We start from the raw sequence: 20,396 nt of genomic DNA, 5'->3' as shown, positions 1-20,396 counted from the left end.
GCTTTGCCATTATGGTGTATGGAGTGTAGATTTATGTGGAAAAAAGTAATATAAGCAGTTTAACACAAGGCTGCAACATAACAAAACGTGGAAAAAAAATGAAAGGGTATGAATACTTTCGCAAGGCACTGTACATATCTGGCTGTAAAATCGATCTTTTTTCATTAGTAGCCATGTGTTCTTTTTTAATTAAATTAATTTTTTTATTTTATTTTATTTTTATATTTTATTTTATTATTTTATTATATTATTATTTTATTTTTATTTTATTTTCCACAATGCTATATGGAGGGGAAAAATTTAATTGATATTTCACAGTTTTATTCTTGCATTGCAGCATTTCCAAATAGAGATAATAAAGGAGAAAAGCTCCATTTTATAGACTTGCAAAATGTTTATTCCCCTTTAGCCATTGGCAAGTGTTATTTTTGGACTCTGCCCTTGTTCGTGTGCTTCAGTTGTTGGACCCAGAAAGCTGCACAGCCACAAAAGCCTGCAATGAAGGAGATGTAATTTAAAAAAAGGAACCAGTCCCATTTTCCCTGTCGAATTCTACAATCTTACATTTATTAGGGGTGAGATTGGATAGATCGATTGATAGAGATAGACAGACCACACTCCATAAGGCACTGTCATTTCTGCAGCAAAAGTAATAAGACCTGCGTTCCTGTCGGAACATTTGGGAAGCCAGGCTGTCTTTATAAAGGCATAGCTGTGATATATGTGAGCTGGGAACAATAAGGAGCTGATTGGCCACTTGCTCTCCCTCCTCATTTATTTGTTTATGTAATGATGCATAATGTGCTCTGTCATATGTTTGTGCGTTGCTCTGATACCCAGTGAATATCAAAGGCAATTTAGGCTTGGCGTACTGGGGTTTTAACACTCTGGCAGTGATGCATTCTTCAGGATGTAGCAGCCATGTGTTTTGTCATGTTGTTTTTCCACCTTCCCTTATGTTTTTTTAGGCAATTAGTCTCCAACAAGCAGTGAGGTAGTTGAAAACGGCTGTCTGTGGGAAGTGTGACGTCAGCATCTACATTACTCACAAGTCAGGTTAAATGGTTCTTGAAATTTGGCCAGAAGTGTGAGAATGAAGGGCTGTAATTTACAAACATCTGCTTAGCATCATGAGCTGGGATTAATTGCTAATGCTTTTATTACGGTATACGGTATTATCACGATATTGAAATTAAGTTTTTAAAAAGTGCTGTCATAATACAGTATAACAGGTTTAATAACTTTTTTCTTATAACAAAAATAACTGAACATTTAAATGCAATAAAGCAATACAGAAAAATGTATAAAGTTAAAAGTTTTACACAGATTAAAGTGCAAAAGAACTATACAGACCCCAATAGGTATCACTTTACAATAAGACCTCATTAGTTAACCTTAGTTAATGCATTAACATTCACAATGAGCAATATCTACATTTGCTACAGAAGTTATTAATCTTTGTTAAAACAATACAAGTCTTTGTTCATGTTAGCTCATTAAATAACAGCTGCAACTCTGGATTTTAACAACGTGTTATTAAATATTGGAATACCTAAGATTAATGAATGTTCAGAATTTTTCATTGGCAGTTTATGTTAGCTAATGAATTAACTAATGTTAACTAATGAAGCCCTAATGTAAAGTGTGACCGAACAATAAAGAATCAAAACACTTTCAAACAATATCTAGGGCATGTTGTAGTCCAGATTAAAATGTAAAAGAAGTTTGAAAATAAATAGCCTAATAAGTCTAAATATTTAAGTATTTGGCGCTGTGATGAACATCATAAATCCGCTGTGCGCGATACAGAGAACGCGACCATGTAACGTAGAGACAGAAATGACATGCCGTCGTGTAAATAAGATAAATAACATAAGGCTATTTAGTTTGTTTGATAAAAGAACAAGGTATAGACCTGTTCTATAGGAAAGGTAACTTTAAATGACTTCTTTTGTGATCTGGCGCTATAGAGAAAATAAAATAAAATAAAATTAACTTGACCTTCTAAGGGGGCGGGGGGTACCTTTGGGGGGGCAGGCCGCCCCCCTAATACAATGGCAGGGGAAACACTGATATATATATATATATATATATATGTATATGCATGTATGTATATATACTGTATATACAGTATATATAACATGATTTTAAATTGTAATATTATTTTGCTTTAATATTATTTTTACAGTAGTTTTGATCAAATAAATGGTGCTTTGGTGAGCATAGACTTCTTTCAAAAATATTTAAAAATGATACAGACACCACATTTTTGGACGGTAGTTTTTGTGTATTTATATTTCTTTTTTATTGTAATGACAGAGTAAAATTGAGGTGAAAAGTGAGTGCTTTATAATGTTCTTTTGACTTCAGCAGCTCTGAATATCTGAAGGTCTGAGAACAAGGTCTTCAGTATTCAGTGGCTTATTTTTCTTGTTTGCAGCCATAAAATCATCTTTGTTCACTATCACTAGACAGAACTGCAGTATGTTGTTGTGTTGGGTATCTCTGTGATGCAGTGCTGTGCTTTAGAGCATGTAATGTGTGGTGTTAATCTCTGATGCTGTCATTAGTGGTGCTTTAGGGAGGCTGTGAGATGTTAGATGTGACAGTTGTTTCTCTCTCTGTTTCTCGCTCTTTCCTGTGATCTGTATATTGCTGTTTTCTTATATAAGAATCACATGCTACACAGCATCTGTGCACAAGGGCGTGTTAACAGTGTGTATATATACTGTATGTTTTCTTGGCACATCTGTCTGCATATGTATTGTGTGCATGCACGTTAATGCATTTACTAGCAGGAAAGCCTGTAGAATATAAAGAGAGTCTTTGGTTTCCTCTCCTTGTTGATTAACTGACCATGAGCACAGCTAATTACTGAATTAAAGAGCGTGTAATGAGCCGAGAGTGTGTCCGATCTGGCAGCCTGGGAATAACACATGTCAGAGAGATCAAGTAACCTGGACAGACACGTACATCTCAAAACAGACAGATGTCTCTGTCAGTAAAAAGGTTTAGTTTACATAGAGTATGGAGTACACTGCTGCTTTCACTCCTGATGAGTAAAATATCTCTGCACTGATATTAATATTCTGGCTAATATAAATAAACTACATTTAAAAAAACAAAACAGTTATTTAAATGCTACAAGTGAGTTTAGGCATCACAACATTATAATGTACAGTATAAAATTGTCATTTTATGTTGTTATTAACTTCTCAGTGTTTTTAGAGATTGTGTGTTGTTAGATGATGGCAAAGCAAAGGTAATCTGTTCAAAACTTTTGTTTAAATATAAATATATAAAATATAAATACTTTTATTCAGCAAGGATGCATTAAATTGATAAAAAGTGACAGCAAAACATTTATAATGTTACAGAAAAATGTATTTAAAATATATAATTTGAACTTTCTGTTCATCAAAGAATCCTGAAAAAATATTTCACGGTTTCCATATATATATATATATACACTGACCAATTCAATTTCCAATATAAATATATTTTGTAACAATTTATATCCGGTAACTGTTATGGTACTGACATATATCATGCATCTTTACATCAGATATTACTAGATATATCTATATTGAATTACTAATAAGGTAAAGAGGTAATGTTTTATAAAGGTATTATAATGTTCTCTGTTTATCTAATAGAATGTGATATTATTTTTAACTTTATTTGTTTATTTGTTTATTTTATTTTATTTTATTTTACTTTGTTTGTGTGTGCTTTGCAGCATGTGATGAGTGGGCAGTTCTTCCAAATCCCAATCTTCATCGTGACGTCAATCGTTTTGGACACACAGCAGTTGTCAGTAATGGGTAAGTTCTTGATGTGGTCTCTTTCCATTTGTAGATACCATCAGTATATGCACTCTTCCTGTACCCTGGTTATTTTTTTCTACTGAAGTTTATTTAGTTAACAGCTCATCTTGCGTCAGAAAAAAATGTTCACTTGAATGTGTGGCCTAATCCTCTCATTTCCTTTGGAAAGATGTTTTGGCAAGACAAACGGTTTAAAATACTAACAGAAAAGGTCTGTGTTTTCTCTTCCCCTTCAGCTCAATGTACGTTTTTGGTGGTTTCGCTGGTGTGATCCTGAACGATGTACTGGTGTATAAACCTGCAAACTGTGAGGCCTTCATCGAGGTGGATCTTTGTCAGAGCTCTGGTCCTGGTGTTCGCTGTGTCTGGATAGAAGAACGCTGTGTACCCTGGGACTCCAGCCATGCTAATGACACTTTGCCTGCCTCCTTCTGCCCTGCACGCACCAGTAAGAACTTATCATTATAAAAGCTTATGTTAAAACACTGGCTACACAGAATTACTTTTATGGCCAATTATGGAGGTATTGTGACCTGTTTTAGAGGCATGTTTCATCATACATTCACACTGAATTTATTTCTAATTCGAAGGAGTCTGTGAAAGTGGGCCTTGTTTTACCCTGAAGGGGTTTATTTTGTGGTTGACTAAATTATTCCGCCTACTACAAGGCTATTTAACAAAAATAAATGAATAAATGGATATGAAATATTGATCTAAGGTGCTGGAAGATACTCTACCACTTAATGTTTTTAGAAATTAAGAAATTAATATTTTTACTTGCAAAGGCTGCGTTGAATTGATCAAAAGTGACAGTAGACATTTTTAATGTTACAAAATATTTCTATTTTAAATAAATGCTGTCTTTCTATTCATCAAAAAATACTGTGTATGCTTTCCACAAAAATATTTAGCAGCACAACTATTCATAACATTGATAATAATAAGAAGAACATTTTCTTGAGCAACTAATCAGCATATGAGGATCATGTGACACTGAAGACTGGAGTAATGGCTGCTGAAAATTCAGCTTTGCCATTGCAGAAATAAATTTTAAAATATGTTAAAATTTGAAAACTGTTGTTTTAAATTGTAAGAATATTTCAGAACATTACTGCCTTAAATGTTTAAATGTATTTTTGATCAAATAAATGCAGTCTCTGTGAGCATAAAAGACTTTAAAACATTTTCAAAATCTTACCAACGCCAAACTTTTGAACAGTAGTGTGTAATTTATGAAAAATCTCTGACCATTACAAATGTTTACACATCCTTTCAACTTGTGGGAATATCTATACACCTGGTTTACTATCCCACATCACCATCCCAGCGGAGTGAAGTTCACTGTACATCTCATTCAATTGTGTTAGACCGTTAGCTCTGTATGTCAAATGAAAACCTAAAGAGTATTTTTCCTTCCCATAAATCCTCTGTCAGGAGATTATTGTTAAGCCACATATAATCCTATTTACACTTGATACATTGGGAGGTTTATATGCAGAGCCTCTCGCATGTTCTGTTTTACCTTGATGGCGTACAGCCTGTTTTCCACTGGGTAAATCCTGCCTGACTGTGGAAATGCCTGTTGATAATTGACTGAAAAAAAGGTCAGTCAGCACATAATAATCTCATTGCGATGTAATTATGATAGCGATGAAACCAAACTCCAGCGATTGTGGATACAGATGTTTTTGTCTGTGGGCAAAACTGGACCAGAGAGGATTACTGAAATTACCGCATGGAGTTTGGAGTGCTATCAGAGGTGGATTGGGCTTTAATTAAGTAATGGAATGACACACAAGTTCATGATGGATTATTCTGTATTGTGTGTATCTCAGAGACCTGTAATCGTGCCGTTTATCATTGTACCCAGGCACTGTTTGGGTGGTTGCTCTCTTTATATACTGTACTTTACTATGCACTATGTTCCTTATATTTTTATGTATTGTGTGTACACACACACACACACACACACACACACACACACACGCACGCTACCATTCAAAAGTTTGAGGTTGTTGGGACTTTTTAATGTTTTTGAAAGAAGTATCTCACCATCCTCACTGCATTTATTTAATCAAAATAGCGCGAAACAATAACATTGTGAAATATTATTACAATTGAAAATAGCAGTTTTCTATTTAAACATATATTTAAAATGTAATTTATTCCTGTGATGTCAAAGCTGAATTTGCGAAGGTGTGTCTGAAAAGCGAGGTGTGCTCTGATTGGCCAGCTATCCAGTGTGCTGTGATTGGCCGAATACCTCAAGTGTGTGACGGAAATGTTACGCCCCTTATCATATTGTGTGTGATGCTGTGTCCTGGAGGGACGAGACAAAAACATTAAAACCCATTATAAACGAGGCATTCGTTGCATCCAGTGGGGACATAATTACGGATTATAATGACTTATACTGTCTTTTTACGTGTTGTGAAAACACACAGCATCTTCACAACATGGCAGCGGCAGTGGCAGCAACAATAAAGTTACGCCTACTTTCTTTGCATCTTGTAACATTTGGGCGGTGTTATGCAAATCTTCCCACACAGTGACGTAGACATGTGGGGGCGTGTTAGGAGGGCGTGGACTAGTCTTAACTTTTATAAAGAATATCTCTTTGGGTTTGAGACTTTAGTCTTTGCAACTTTAGGGATCTTATCTATTCACAAACAGCTTGTAACACTTCAAAGAGAAAGGAAAACTTGAAATTGCATCATATGACCCCTTTAAAAGTCTTAACTGTCACTTTAGATTAATGTAATGTTTCCTTAAAAAAATACTGACCCCAAACTTTAATCAATCAATCAATCAATCAATCTATCTATCTATCTATCTATCTATCTATCCATCTATCCATCCATCCATCCATCCATATTTATTTAAAAAAAAAAACATTCACATCAAAATAAATGTTGAATTAGCAGTTAAGTTGAGTAAACCGTTAAACGAGTGTGAAGAATCTTTGTTACTCCTATTTCTTTTCTCCCATCCTTCGTGTTCATTTTTGTCCTGGATTTTCTCGTTGTTTATTCTTTGAAACTGTTCCAGACAAAAGCCAGTTCCTGTGTGACCTCTTTTTCCCAGAAATAATGATGAAAACAAAACAACAAACAGAAAACATCCTCCCAAAAAGAAAAGAACAGGAACAACCGTACTTATGTGTATGATGGTTATTCATGGTCTGAAATAAACAAATTCACAGTCAGTACAAAAGTTTCTTCTCTGTCCTTGGCTCTTCCCCTCGATTCTGCAGTTTTAATTTTGCTGTGCCCTGTCCATGTCCACCTCCGCTGTTCAACTTTAGCCCTTACCCATGTGTCATTGCACACACTCATTTTTCACCTCAGTTGTGAAGTGTTTCACCTTGAGAGCTCTGAGCTCTGAGTCAGAACCTTGTTACCTCCAAACCTCCAATTTTGTTTTATGCTAATAAATGGATATTTTTCTTGTCTGATGATTCTTTGTTTTTTTTGACCATAGATTCAGCTGATAAGCAGTGTCAGCAGTTTTCAGACTGTGCTTCCTGTACGGCCAACACCAATGACTGCCAATGGTGCGAAGACAAGAAATGCATCTCTTCTTCAAGCAACTGCACCGTGGTATGTCCAAACAGAGACTCTGCTGTTAAAAAGATTTAAAAGCATTTATAACAATTAAAATATGCTGTGCCATGTTTTGTCTGCATTCAGCTTACAATTGAGCTCGCCCGCCACCCTCGAGGTCCCCTGTACCTCAACCCTCCCCCTGCAATGATTTCTGATCACCAGCTCTCTAGTTGGAGACCCGGTGTGCGCAAAAATGGCCAGGTATGCAGTAACAGAGCTTATAAAATGATTGATTGGCTTAGAGAATTAGCATCTGTAACCTCTTGATTTCTCTAGTTTCTTCCTCATACAAATGCTCTAGAGGATTTCCATGGATTTCTTGCTTAAAGGCAACACAATGTTGTACAGTAAAATTTCTTGGTAGTGTCACATTAAAATATGTAACCAGAATTATTTTCTTATTTCCGTCCTCTTGTTTTTCAGTCTGTGAAGAACTTTACCAAATGCAGTGTTCGAAGTGAGCAGGTTTGCAGCAAACTGGTGAACTGCAGGAGTTGCTCACTGAACATCAACTGTCAGTGGGAACCACAACAGCAGGAATGTCATGCTTTGCCTGGTGAGTTGAAGGATGGATGGTTGGATGAATAGATAAGACTGACAGAGAAATTACATGTCTATATAAACAGTGATTAAAGTACACATTTCTTCTGTGTAACTAATGTTGACAAGGTCATCATTTAGTAAGGTCAGTAAGATTTACAAAAAATAATAAATTAATACTTTTATTCAGCAAGGACACATTAAAACGATAGTGAAGACATGTACACTATTTCAATCAATTTTGTTCTTTTGCATTTTCTATTTATCAAAGAATCCTGGAAAAAAGTATCACTGTTTCAAAAAAAAAAGTAAAATTAAGCAGCACAACTGTTTTCAACTGTTAAAATTATGAAAATGTTTCTTGAGCAATAAATCAGCATATTACAATGATTTGCTAAGGATAAAGTGGCACTGAAGACTGGAATGATGACTGCTGAAAATTCAGCTTTATCATCACAGGAATAAGTTACATTTTAACTTTATTAAAACAAAGAACAGCTCTTTTAAATTGTAATAATATTTTAAAATATTACAGTTTAACTGTATTTTTGATGCAGCCTTGGTGAGTATGAGACTTCTTAAAAAAAACATTATAAAAATCTTACTGACCCCAAACATTTGAACTGTAGTGGAAGTGTCAAAAAAGTGACACAGCTATCTCTTTGATGGACCTAGGCTCTGAAAACAGCACAGGGAATGGTCCACATGTTTTAGATAACCAGAACACCAGCCAGTCACAAGTGCTCTCTACCTGTGATCATTTTGTGCAAAGTTAGAAAAATGTCTGAAATTGTTTTAAGCAATTTAAATTTTATGTGAGTTTGTGCACCTCAGATGCAAAAACAAAGGAAACAGGTTTCCACACTCTGAGGGCATCTCTACCTGATTTATTTGATCTGATCTAGTTTGAGAGCAGGAAGTGATGCAGTTGTTTGATGTATTATTAACATTCTTGTGTCTCCCTTGGGAAGAAATGTTTTCCACCTACACTTTGTACCTATTCTCTGTTTTTTTCCAGACTGCCTGTAAAGATGCATGCAAACACACACACTGGTTCATTTTTTGACACTTTCTTGACCAAGATTTGTTATTATGCATTTTATGCATATCACAGTATTACTTTTTTCAAACTCATAAAGTTTTTTGTTTGTTTTTAGGTTTAAATTAAAATTGGAATCCTATAAGATTTCAGTGTGAACTCAATGTATATGTACTGCATATTGTAATTTTTCTTAAAGTAAACACTTAGTGACTTGAATTGACAAAAATTAGTATTTAATTAGTGAGTAAATAACCATAATTCATATACATTCAGGGTTTAAGCTGGTCATTCTTCTGCAGTCTCTCTGTGTCTGATATCATGATCTTCTCAAGGACATGAGCCAGACAGACTCACTTCTCAGCTGTCATATTTCTGACTGATAGCTCAGCTTGGAAGCATAAATATGCACACAAATGAAAACTTTATTTGCAAAGGACACATCTCTGTAGTAAAGACATGTGTATATCCAAGCATGGAAAAAGTGTGACCTTTGCAGCTGGATAGTACATCACATATGAGTTCTGACCTGGACCAGAAGGCCAGTTGCAAGTGCAGTAATTATTCAAGTTTTCTGAGCTATTTATCCATTCATGGATGAGCAGCCTGTCAAGAAACCCAGGGTGTATTGTTCTTTTTCTTTGCTCTGTTATTTCTTTCTTTATCACATAACAGCCTTTATCTTAGAGTATAATCAACCACATTTTATAAAGTATACAGTTGAAATGCTATTTTTATGCTATTTTTAGTGCTGTGTGGTTTCATAATTGGCTATGACCATGTACTTTTCTTTTTGTTTTGCTTTTCAGGAATTTGAGGGGTGTTTGTGGTTAACCATTGTCACCGTTAATTATTCAGTGCTGCTCAATTTAATAAGTTCAAACCCCAGAGTGTAGCATGGTCCTGAATTTTAAGGTGTAGTTTGATTTACATTTACTGTTCAAAAGTTTGGGGTTGATAAGATTTCTTTATGTTTTTGAAAGAAGGCTGCATTTATTTGATCACAATACATTAATTTTGTGAAATATTATTACAATTTAAAATAACTGTAGATAACAATTCTTTGCAATCCTGTGATGGCAAAGCGGAATTGTCATCAGCCATTACTCCAGTCCTCAGTGTCACATGAGCCTTCAGAAATTATTATATGCAGATTTGTTGCTCAAGAAACATTTCTTATTATTATCAATGTTGAAAACAGCTCAATATCTTGTGGAAACCCTGATACCTTTTTACTGCAATGAATAGAAAGGTCAAAAGAACAGCATTTATTTAATTATGTTTGGCTGTATAATACATAGAAAGCTCCTTTTATCAATATCCTGATCAGAATGATTTGTTAGCATTGTTCAGAGGTCTTGTGTGAGTGAGGCCTAGTTTGGACAGTGAATCCTGGATTTCTCTGCTTTTTTACAGCACATTTGTGCGGAGAGGGTTGGAGTCAGGTTGGAGATGCATGTCTGAGGCTGAACGCAAGCAAAGAGAGTTATGATAATGCCCAGCACTACTGTAAGAATCTGGATGGCAACATCGCCTCTCTGACCTCCGCCAGGCAGGTGGACTTCATACTGGACGAGCTGCAGAAGTATCAGCTGCAGGAGAAGGTGAGTCAAGCTCAGTCACTGACGCTTGTGTGCTAGTTTACATTGATTTGTCTTGGTAATGGTTGGGTATTGATCTAGAACACAGTCAACACTTTCCTGTTTTTCAGAATGTTGCATACAGATTAGTTATGTCACCATGTCAGAAATTCAGTAGTCAGTACCTAGTTTTGCAACTAATAAGCTATTGAACACACTCCTTTGCTTATTACAGTTAAACATTAATGCATACAATTTGTAATATTAATATACAATTTCAGTCATAAACAAACAAACACACAAATAAATTATTGATTGATTGATTTAAAAGCAGTGACTGATTTGGTCATTTTCTTTGAATTTAGTCGTTATTTATTTCATGAATGAAAACATGGCCTTTTTTAGTCTTTTACATTTAGTCATTAAGTAGATGCTATTTTCCAAAACAACTTAAACATGAGGAACATCACAAGCAATTTATCATACAAGGATGAGCTACAGTAATAATTCCTGTTTACATTCACTTAATACTTTGCCAAGACACGAATTACAGCATGTAGAAAGATGTATATTGCTACTTTTTTTAAACATTGGCTTGGTATTGAAATACCAGTATTTTTAAAATTTGTAAAGGCCCTATCACACCAATTGCAGTGTGAAAAAAGTAAAGGAATAATGCTGACAGTGAGCTTTTTTTGACTGACACAAGCTCTTCTGTCTGGGCACCTGATTTGTTTACCTAAATTAGTTCTCGATTTTAAGTATATTTGCCTTGCTCTGCTCTGACTCACCATTTTAAAGTGATTATTTAAACACCCTCAAATATCCTGACAGATATTTCTGTCCAAGTAAACAAACATTAGCATTTACAATTTACTTGGTAAGTTTCTGTGTGTCAAGTCCAGATGTAGTGCCAGCTGTTTCGGGTGTAGGTTTGTTTCTAAATGTCAGTAAAGCTTAAACTTCAACTTTACACGTCAAAAAACCTTACTCATGCCTTCAGTAGAGAGCCATTCTGCACAAAATCTGTGGAGTCCCCTCGGTGCTGTGGTGTAAATATTTGTCATGTGTTAATTAAAAGGAAAGGAGTGACTCTCTGTGTAATCCGCTCCCTCGCTGATTGCGGCGTGAGCCTCAGTGTTTAAGCAGCTTTTGTCCTTTGAAGATTAACACAGTTTTCTAAAGGACCCACCTTTGATGTGAAAAAGATTCACATGCGCCGGTTTCTCAGTTGCCACTATTTTTTCTCTTTGCTGTCACTCACACAGACAGTCACACTCACTCCCTGTGGCTGCACAAACTCACAGGAGATCTTAAACCTTTTAAACCTTTTAATCAAAGCACGCAAGACCTTTTCATACAGGGAGGTTGTTAATTTGAATGGAAAATCTGAGAGGTTGGGGTATGTCAAATTCGGTTTGTTTTGCTTTGAATTGATAATTAAATTGTGCGTTGGCCTTTTGCCTTTCCTTAAAGAAGACAGACAGAAAGAAAAGTGTATTTATAACACCATAACACGTCTTATGCTCAGAAGACAGGCTTATTAGCCATCAAAACGTCAAGGTGCACTGAATGAATGTCCAGCTGGAAGTCTGTAATGTGGTAAATTCGAGTTCAAATTGAGTTCAAATAGCAGTTTATGAAGATGAACACTTCTTTTTTATTTCACTGAATTTATCGCATCTGCAAATTTGTCAGTCTGTTTGTCGTTTTAACTTCATATGTCTTTCTGTTCTTTACACTAATGTTCATAATCAGAGTATTTATGAACACAGGGCGATAGCAGCTTATTGAACCTGTGTTCAAAGCGATTTTAATGCATTTAAACAAGCTTTATGTTAGATATGTGGCACAGTCACATTTTAGCATCACATTTAAGTGGAAACAGGTGTATTTATTAATTCGTAATAACATATTCCTGCATTTGGTTGAACAACAGTTTTTCAAATAGTAATAGCTGTAAGAAATTTTAAAATCAATCCAGAAATAAAAAAAAGTGCTATTCATAGAAGAGGTCTATTTAAGTCATTGTATTGCATTTTTATGCATTCTATGTGGAATTTTACTATATGTTTCACTGTATTGTATTTTGCATGTATGTGTGTAAAGAAGACATGAACAAAGCCGTTTTCTCTCTTGCAGAAACTAACTCCCTGGGTGGGTCTAAGGAAGATAAATGTTTCATACTGGGGGTGGGAGGACATGTCTCCCTTTACTGCCAGCACGCTGCAGTGGTTACCAGGGGAGCCAAGTGACTCAGGCTTTTGTGCGTACCTTGAGGCTAATGTGACAGTCACGACTCATGCAGCTGTAAGGTTTTCTTTTTCTTTTGTTTTTACTCGCGATCTTTACAACACGCATTACATTACGTATTTCATGGCACACTCGTTTTATGCGTATTTGGCGCCACCTAGTGTTGTGGGTGTATTATTGACATGCCAAAGTCTAGACCCTGAATATAAGACGACCGCGTTTTTTCAGATGTATTTCCAAGAAAAAAATATCGTCTTATATTCGGGACAATACGGTAAATATATTTGGTCTTAATTTGATAATGCTTTTAGTTAGCAATTTGGGTGTTGTATTCTCAGCTCTGCTTACATAAACTGTGTTTAATACTGATTCCAGAGAGTTCTAGAGATTTTCCCTTGAATTTCATGCAGATCCAGTCTCAGCCTGCTCTTGGCTTTATATATGACACATATGTGAATGTGATTTGGTGTGTGCATCAGCCATAATGTTCTTTTCCATAAATGTTGTATTTAACAAATGACTAGGTTGTATACAATAATATCCAGTTAAGGGGCTATAGTTTCTTGCTTTTTTATAGACTTTTTATTGAAGTTTTGTGAGAACGCTCTCATATCTTCTGCTGCCTTGGCTGCAGTATGTCTGTTGGACCTGTTTGAAACACTCTGGAATAGAGCACAAATTAGGCCTTGAACGAGAGTTGGACACTCCCCCCTACAGACACGCAAAGAGCATAAAGAATGAATGTCAACTGGTCCTCCCCTCTTCTGTGTTTCTTCTGCTCGTTTTCATGTCTTATTTACGTTATTCTGCTCATTGTGCTCATTTCAGTTGTTTCTTTTACTCTACAGGAGGTAACAAACAGACAATAAGAATAGACATTGCCATTATCATGATTATAATAAACACTGTCATCTTTAAGCGTTGATAAAAATGCAGAATATATTATTATAGCTACAGAGTTTTACAATGGAGTGCAAAAGTCTGGGACCACACTGAAATGTAGGATTTAGAATATAATTTTAACCTTGAAATAAACAGTTTTAGGATTAACTTTGATCAAATTAAAATTTGAGAGAAATGTTATTATAAAAAATATTTAAGATTTTTTAAATCTTAGAAGTAAATTTCATGACATTGATCATCTGACTTGTATACATGTTCTTGCTTCCATTGAAGCACACGATGCTCTTTGGATCATTCTTGATCTTCAGGTTTTACACAAAGACTTTTGGGCCTCGCTGTTTTTCAGGTTTTTTTATATAGTTTGACAATATTTGCTCAGTATTTTAAATGATGTAATTCACAAGGTCATTGCAATACTCACTACTGCCTTTTCCTCCCTCAGTGAGCCCAAACCTTAGCGTGCATCCATGTAAGATTCCCTGCGCCCTGCGAACCAGCTGCGCCAACTGCACCAGCCAGGCCATGGAGTGCATGTGGTGTGGCAGTACCAAGCGCTGTGTGGATTCCAATGCGTACGTCATCTCCTTCCCCTACGGCCAGTGCCTGGAGTGGCAAACTGGAGACTGTGGCGGTGAGTGCACGCTCATACCATCAAGGACACTCACACATTAAGATACATGGCAGACTAGAAGCTGGAGTTAGGAGTACACACTATTCTGGTGAACACACACAGCTTCTAACTCGTTTACTTTCTGCCTTCTCATTTTTCCCTTCTGTTGTGAGCCTAAGGGAGATTGAGTTCTGAGAGAGCAGATGCTGTGAACACTCAGCCCTGCTGCACAGGCAGGTATCAAACTCACTATAAACTCCTGTCATACTCTTGACTGGCCTCCACCGGAAAATCTATAAATTATCGACGTCTGTCCGGCCTTGCACATGAGACAAAGACTCTGAACAAAGAGAGAAAAAAAGAAGTCTTTCTGATCTTAGTCTCAGACCTTTCATCTTATTCAGACTTTTGACTTGTGACCTGAAGTCTTGTCCTCATTGCAGGTTTTCTGACAAAGAACAACCCGCTTGGACAGCAAGAGATCTGGGGCCAGTCGCATAAACATGTTTTATAATTTATGTATTTTTTGTGTGTATTTATTAATGCATTATTCTAACCGGTTGCATAAACATCCACTATGTTAAGACTGTGTCTTAAGAACTAGTTTGACCAAATAGCAGTTAGCCAAGAGATAATCAGTCTCACTTTTCTGATAAAAATTTTACACAGTTATGACCAGACTAGAAGAAAACAAATTAGATGGCTAACTTTTTAAGACTAGTCTAAGCAGTTTATGCAACTGGCCACTGATTGTCATGTAAAGTGACTAAACGCTCTTTGTTTTGTGTTTAGTGCCATTTAGTGGTTGGGTTTTCTAAAATAAATTAAGTCATCACTAACAAAAAATTACCTAAAGGGATATTTCACCCATAAATGAAAAATGTCATCAGATACTCACCTTCTTGTCAAATTTCTTTTTTCTGTTAAACGCAAAAGAAGATATGTTGAAGAATGTTGGTAACAAAATAGTTAACATTTTAGTATAGGGACCAGTTCTCACTATTAAAGGCACAATATGTAAGATTTTCATAATACAATATCCAAAAACCATTTGCACAGTGTGATATATTTCATGTATTTGTGTACTTATGTTATCCCAAAAGTTCCCTAGGATTTGTAAATCCAGAGAAATTCCAATTTTAAATAATGTCTCGTCCCTGGTAATTGTCGCCTATCAATGACATAATATCTACACTACCCTTAGTTTCCGCTTGTAGAAACAATCGCAACACACGGACACAAATGCTGCTGTACAGGTAAACTAAATCCAATACGGCTGTCGGGAATAAAATTAAAATTAAATGAGAAGTGTTGACCGTAGCATTAAATCTAGATCTGGTCAATGTTGCGCCATGATTTTTCACGTGTTTTTACAGTGTTGCAAATAATAACCAATCACACACGAGTGTGTTGAGCTTATGAATGCAATGGCCAATCAGAGGCGTTCAGATGAGATTTTTGTTCACTGCATGCACCCGCTGACTGAATTCATCTCTCACATGAATTCTCTCATCATAAACAACAAAGTGCAGATGTACATATGATGTAAGTATGAGATTCATTCATTAAACCGTGTATAGACAGCTTTACTGATTATAAGGGGAGTTTTTTGAGAGTGCTTAAACTCGCGACTGAAGACTGAAGTCAGTCATAATATTCTTTGACAATGTAGGTGTTCTTTGCTCGCTTTCTCTGTATAGTTTTTTCTCTGTTTGAATAACTGTGGAAGTTACAGGTAATTAAAAAAAATAATAATTCATTACCTCATCCGTGAACATTCTCCTTCATTACTTCATCAAGCTTCGCCTTTGTTACTGTTTTGAAAATTCAACCTCTAGCGGCAAAAACGTACATATTGTGCCTTTAACTAGTTACTTATTAGCATGCCTATTATTAACATATTGGCTGTTTATTACTACTTACTAAGCAAATATTGTGAATGACAATATTCTACATCCCTATTCCTTCCCAATACAAAAACTACCTTACTAACTATTAATAAGCAGCAAATTAGGAGTTTATTGAGGCAAAGGTCATGGTTAATGGTTTGTCAAGAGCAAGAACTAGACCTTAAAACAAAGTGTGAACAAATAGTTTTAATGACCATTTACTTCCATTTTATGGGGAAAAAAGAGACATTTCTCGAAATATATTTTGCTGTGGATTTACACAATTTTTTTCTGTCGTAGCGCCACCTATGGGCAAAATTTGATGCAACTTGGAATGCAATTTAGCAAGCAGCTTGTCCGGTTGCCTGTGTTTGCCAAGTTTTGTAAAGTATGGACTTTGCATTCTGTAGATATAGGTCAGTTCATTAAAATGTGCAATGCCAGACAGATTAATTAACTTATCTTTGCAATGCTTTGATGTATCAAAGTGTCGAGATTTGGTTTGTGCAAAATTTGGTAAAGATTGGATGAATGGTTTTGAATGATTAGAAGGAGTTTAGAAGGTGTTTGTGAAGATTATGGGGAAAAAAAAGTATGAATAGAAAGGAAATGTAGGAAATGAAAAAGAATTTTAATTTTACAGTTCTAAAAATACAAACAGAAATTCAATTGCATTTATTAGTTTCACCTAATGTCAGCTGTGAACATGCGCTTACAGTAGTGGTGGGATTTGTCACTATGCCACAGAATTTGGTGTCTCTACAACTTTTCTGAGGTACAGACACATTTAGGACAGAAAAAGAGTTTAGCTCCTGTGGGGCTTGGACCCCTAATGCCGAGTTCACACTGCATGATTTTCAAAGTCGTCGGTTCACCGTTGTTTTCACACTGCACGACTATCTGGGGTAGCATTCAGTTGCTGCTGTGTTCACATTTCACGATGGATCGAAGACAGGAGGTTACACACTGCATGACTTTACAATAGGAAGAATCGCCGACAACTCTGTCTGGTCCGCAAACCACGTTTCACAACCAAAGGCACGCAAGAAGTGATAAAGAAATAACGCAAGATCACAATGATATTGTGGTCTCCTCCCCGATCAAACAGTAACAAAGATGACTTCCATTGTTAACAACATACTTATGCTAGGAACATTTTATATACATAAATATAAGTACTTGAAAGTGAAACCAATGTTTTGTGCATTTTATGAGTTTATTTCTTATACAAAAGCCCTCAAAGTGATGAAAAAGAAAAATGCAATAAATCTTTTGTCCTTTATAGAAGAATAAGAGAGAGAGATAGATTTCTTCATGCACCTGTTCTGTATATTCTAATGCAAAAATGTACTGATATCGCCACGTTGGCCAATTGCTTAGTAAAAAATGCAACAAAAAAAAAAAGTCCTCACCGAACTTCCCACTGCCCTGTATCTTGCTCTCTCATTGGCTGTAGGTCATCGCCAATATATTTTTCAGTCAGAACTCAGTTCTCACAGCAGGATTTTGAATCGGCGACAGGTCCAGATATTTGGCATGCCAAATATTTCACGGGCGTCGGCGACGCATCGGCAATTCTCTCAGATCGCGTCTTTGATAATTGACACTGCATGATTGTCACATGCGTGAACGAGGACCGATTTGCCTCCGATTTTGGGCATTTGTCGGCGATTTCGCAAAACCTAACAGCGAGTGAAAATTTTTTTCTTCTTTTTTTGGCAGTAAAATAATTGCACAGCAGTCTCTGTGAAAAGAAAATCTGAATACATTTTAAAAGATTTGCTGTCACTAATTTGGCAAATCTAGAGCATATACCATGTAACAATTATTTATATTATCAGTTCAGTTCCTTGAAAACCCAGCTTTGTTGCTGATATATATTTTTATATTAATATTTCTGAAGTTGTGTAAAGTCAACCAATTAAATTTGAACAGGGGATTTCAGCCTTGCCATTTTTATGTGCATCATGCGTCAGTGTGAAAACTGTGGGCGGTCCATGGGCACGGCATCTGAGTCTGAGGCCGAAGCTGTTTAGATCTCTGCTCAGTCACTTTATGATTCAACAGCTCCTTTAGTTCCTTCTAAGTAGATTTGCAGAAATATCCCTATACACAAGAGCGATATCATGTGGTCCAAAACAACACAGAATCATGCCAAAGTATCTGAAATGACTGATGGTAATCGTCTCAGAAAAGCCTTAGGAGTAGCTGACGCGGACCTACCTTGTATAGTCATCAGCAAGTTTGTAGACGCATAGAATCATTCTTTCCTTCTGCATTAAGAGGCACTGGAGCTGGCATCGTAATGCAGCGTAAATGAGCAGCTGCAACGGGGACGAGAATGAAAAATAGATATTCAGTCCAACTGAGAGGCATAATGCTTAATAACCAACATATTTCTTCAGAAAAAAATACTACTACAAAAACCTGACAGGCGAAATTGCCTGTCTGTAGTGTCTCAGGAAGCTGAAGGTTTTTCATGGCCTTGAGACCCTGAGACCACGACCTCCCCTTCCATTCGCCATTATAGTGTTACACAGATATTACTGTTCTTTCTCTGTGGATGTGCTGGTCATTGATTTTATCTGCACTGCAGAGACTAAAGGCCTCCAGTGCATTGTTAACTTGGATGTTGATGGTTGTATTTCATAGAGGCGATCTGTCAGACAATAAACATCATTAAGGTCAGCTCTCTGATGTAAGTGAATTGCTAGAGGATATCTTTTCCTCCTCCAAGGAGTCGGTTCATGGGCAAAGCAAATATTTTGCTGCGTGATTCTTTGGTTTGAAAGACCCCGTAGATGTAGCTGTTGTGATGGAGGATAATTTAATTAGAGAAAGTGCAGTTTTCATATTTAAACAAAGCTCCAGACAGAGATAAAGAAACAGTGTGACAGCATGATAATATGCACCTAATCAAAATGGAAATGAACTTCTTCACTGGCTCAATATGCTCAACAAATAGAGCCTTTTAAATTCAGAAGTTGAGATAATAGAAATACCGTATTGTACAATGCGCCAGCGTGTTGCACGTCGGCAGCGTCCATTGTGTTGTACTGTTATGGTACGAATGAGTTTGAAGTCTTTTTGTTTTTTGTTTTCAAAAACGTTTTAAAGTCTTTGTCATTATTCAGTCTTTAAAGACACAGACACATGTGTGAACGTTCTTCAGGCAAAAAGTAAAGCTGTATGGTGAGCATACTTTTGTCATAACTTTCCTTTCTGTTCAAAATTATCTTACAATTCTATATTTTTTTTGGAAGTCATTGTGGATAAGAGTTTCCACATCAGAAAAGTTTCACAAAAATATTTTAAAGGTCCCATATGGTCAAAACTTTCCTGGCTTTTTTCACGATTACTGAGGTCTAGGGGCTATTTAACGACCATATACGTTTCAAAACAGTAAAATGCACACAGCCTGCTTAAAGTTCTAGCTATTTTTCACAAACTTCCGACTTCCGTAAAAAGTTGACGTCAGAACTGCACAGTTAAATCGACCTGTTCTCAGCAGAGCTCCTGAGAGAGGAGCTGTAAAAATATATTGAGATGGTTTTTGGTACTTATACCGCAAATATATATTCTTAAGGACATCAAAACCTAAAATAAAACTCCGGAAAGGTGTACAATATGGGACCTTTAAATTATGTACACTATTGTTAAAATGTTTAGGGTCAGTCTCATATGCTCACCATGGAATTTATTTGAATAAAATACAGTAGAAGCACTAATATTGTGAAATATTGTTCACAAATTGTATATTTGTGTGGCCAATTCAAGATCACATACCCAAAGACTTGCGATCAGCAGTCTATGCAAAACCCATTATTTGACATATTAAAGGGGATGTTCCTTCTTTTGATATCTATGTAGTTATGTATGTGACTTCCTCTCTCAGAAAATCACAGACCAGCAATAACTCTCTATTAAAATCTTTTCTGCTTTATGCTTGTTAATCCTGACTGCAATCTATTTGACAGGTGTCCATGTCCCTGGTGGACATTTCCATGAGACAGATGTTGTCCTAACTGTAGACAGAGTTCCTCTTCAGGAACTCGAGCTGCGTCGGAGGACGCTTCGGGAACGCCCTTCAGCGTGACCGGCTCTGAACCTCGTGTGTAATCAGACCAATAGATGGGCGAGACGTCACGGG

General features: G+C 36.2%; 1 protein-coding gene across 1 annotated transcript in view; it reads left to right on the top strand.

Annotated features, from left to right (window-relative positions):
• atrnl1a (attractin-like 1a) overlaps positions 1-20,396 on the top strand; it is a 273,170-nt gene that overhangs the window by 60,711 nt on the left and 192,063 nt on the right. The window contains exons 11-18 of the mRNA XM_016516416.1: positions 3,740-3,824; positions 4,064-4,275; positions 7,308-7,426; positions 7,517-7,633; positions 7,856-7,988; positions 10,428-10,615; positions 12,734-12,906; positions 14,152-14,378. Of these exons, the coding sequence (XP_016371902.1) occupies positions 3,740-3,824; positions 4,064-4,275; positions 7,308-7,426; positions 7,517-7,633; positions 7,856-7,988; positions 10,428-10,615; positions 12,734-12,906; positions 14,152-14,378 (1,254 nt within the window). The remainder of the gene's footprint in view (positions 1-3,739; positions 3,825-4,063; positions 4,276-7,307; positions 7,427-7,516; positions 7,634-7,855; positions 7,989-10,427; positions 10,616-12,733; positions 12,907-14,151; positions 14,379-20,396) is intronic.

The sequence above is a fragment of the Sinocyclocheilus rhinocerous genome, unplaced genomic scaffold (assembly GCF_001515625.1).
Source record: "Sinocyclocheilus rhinocerous isolate Xijiao unplaced genomic scaffold, SAMN03320098_v1.1 scaffold1829, whole genome shotgun sequence".
NCBI classification, from domain to species: domain Eukaryota; kingdom Metazoa; phylum Chordata; class Actinopteri; order Cypriniformes; family Cyprinidae; genus Sinocyclocheilus; species Sinocyclocheilus rhinocerous.
Note: the sequence above shows the minus strand (reverse complement) of the source record. Positions and strands in the feature narration are given on the sequence as shown.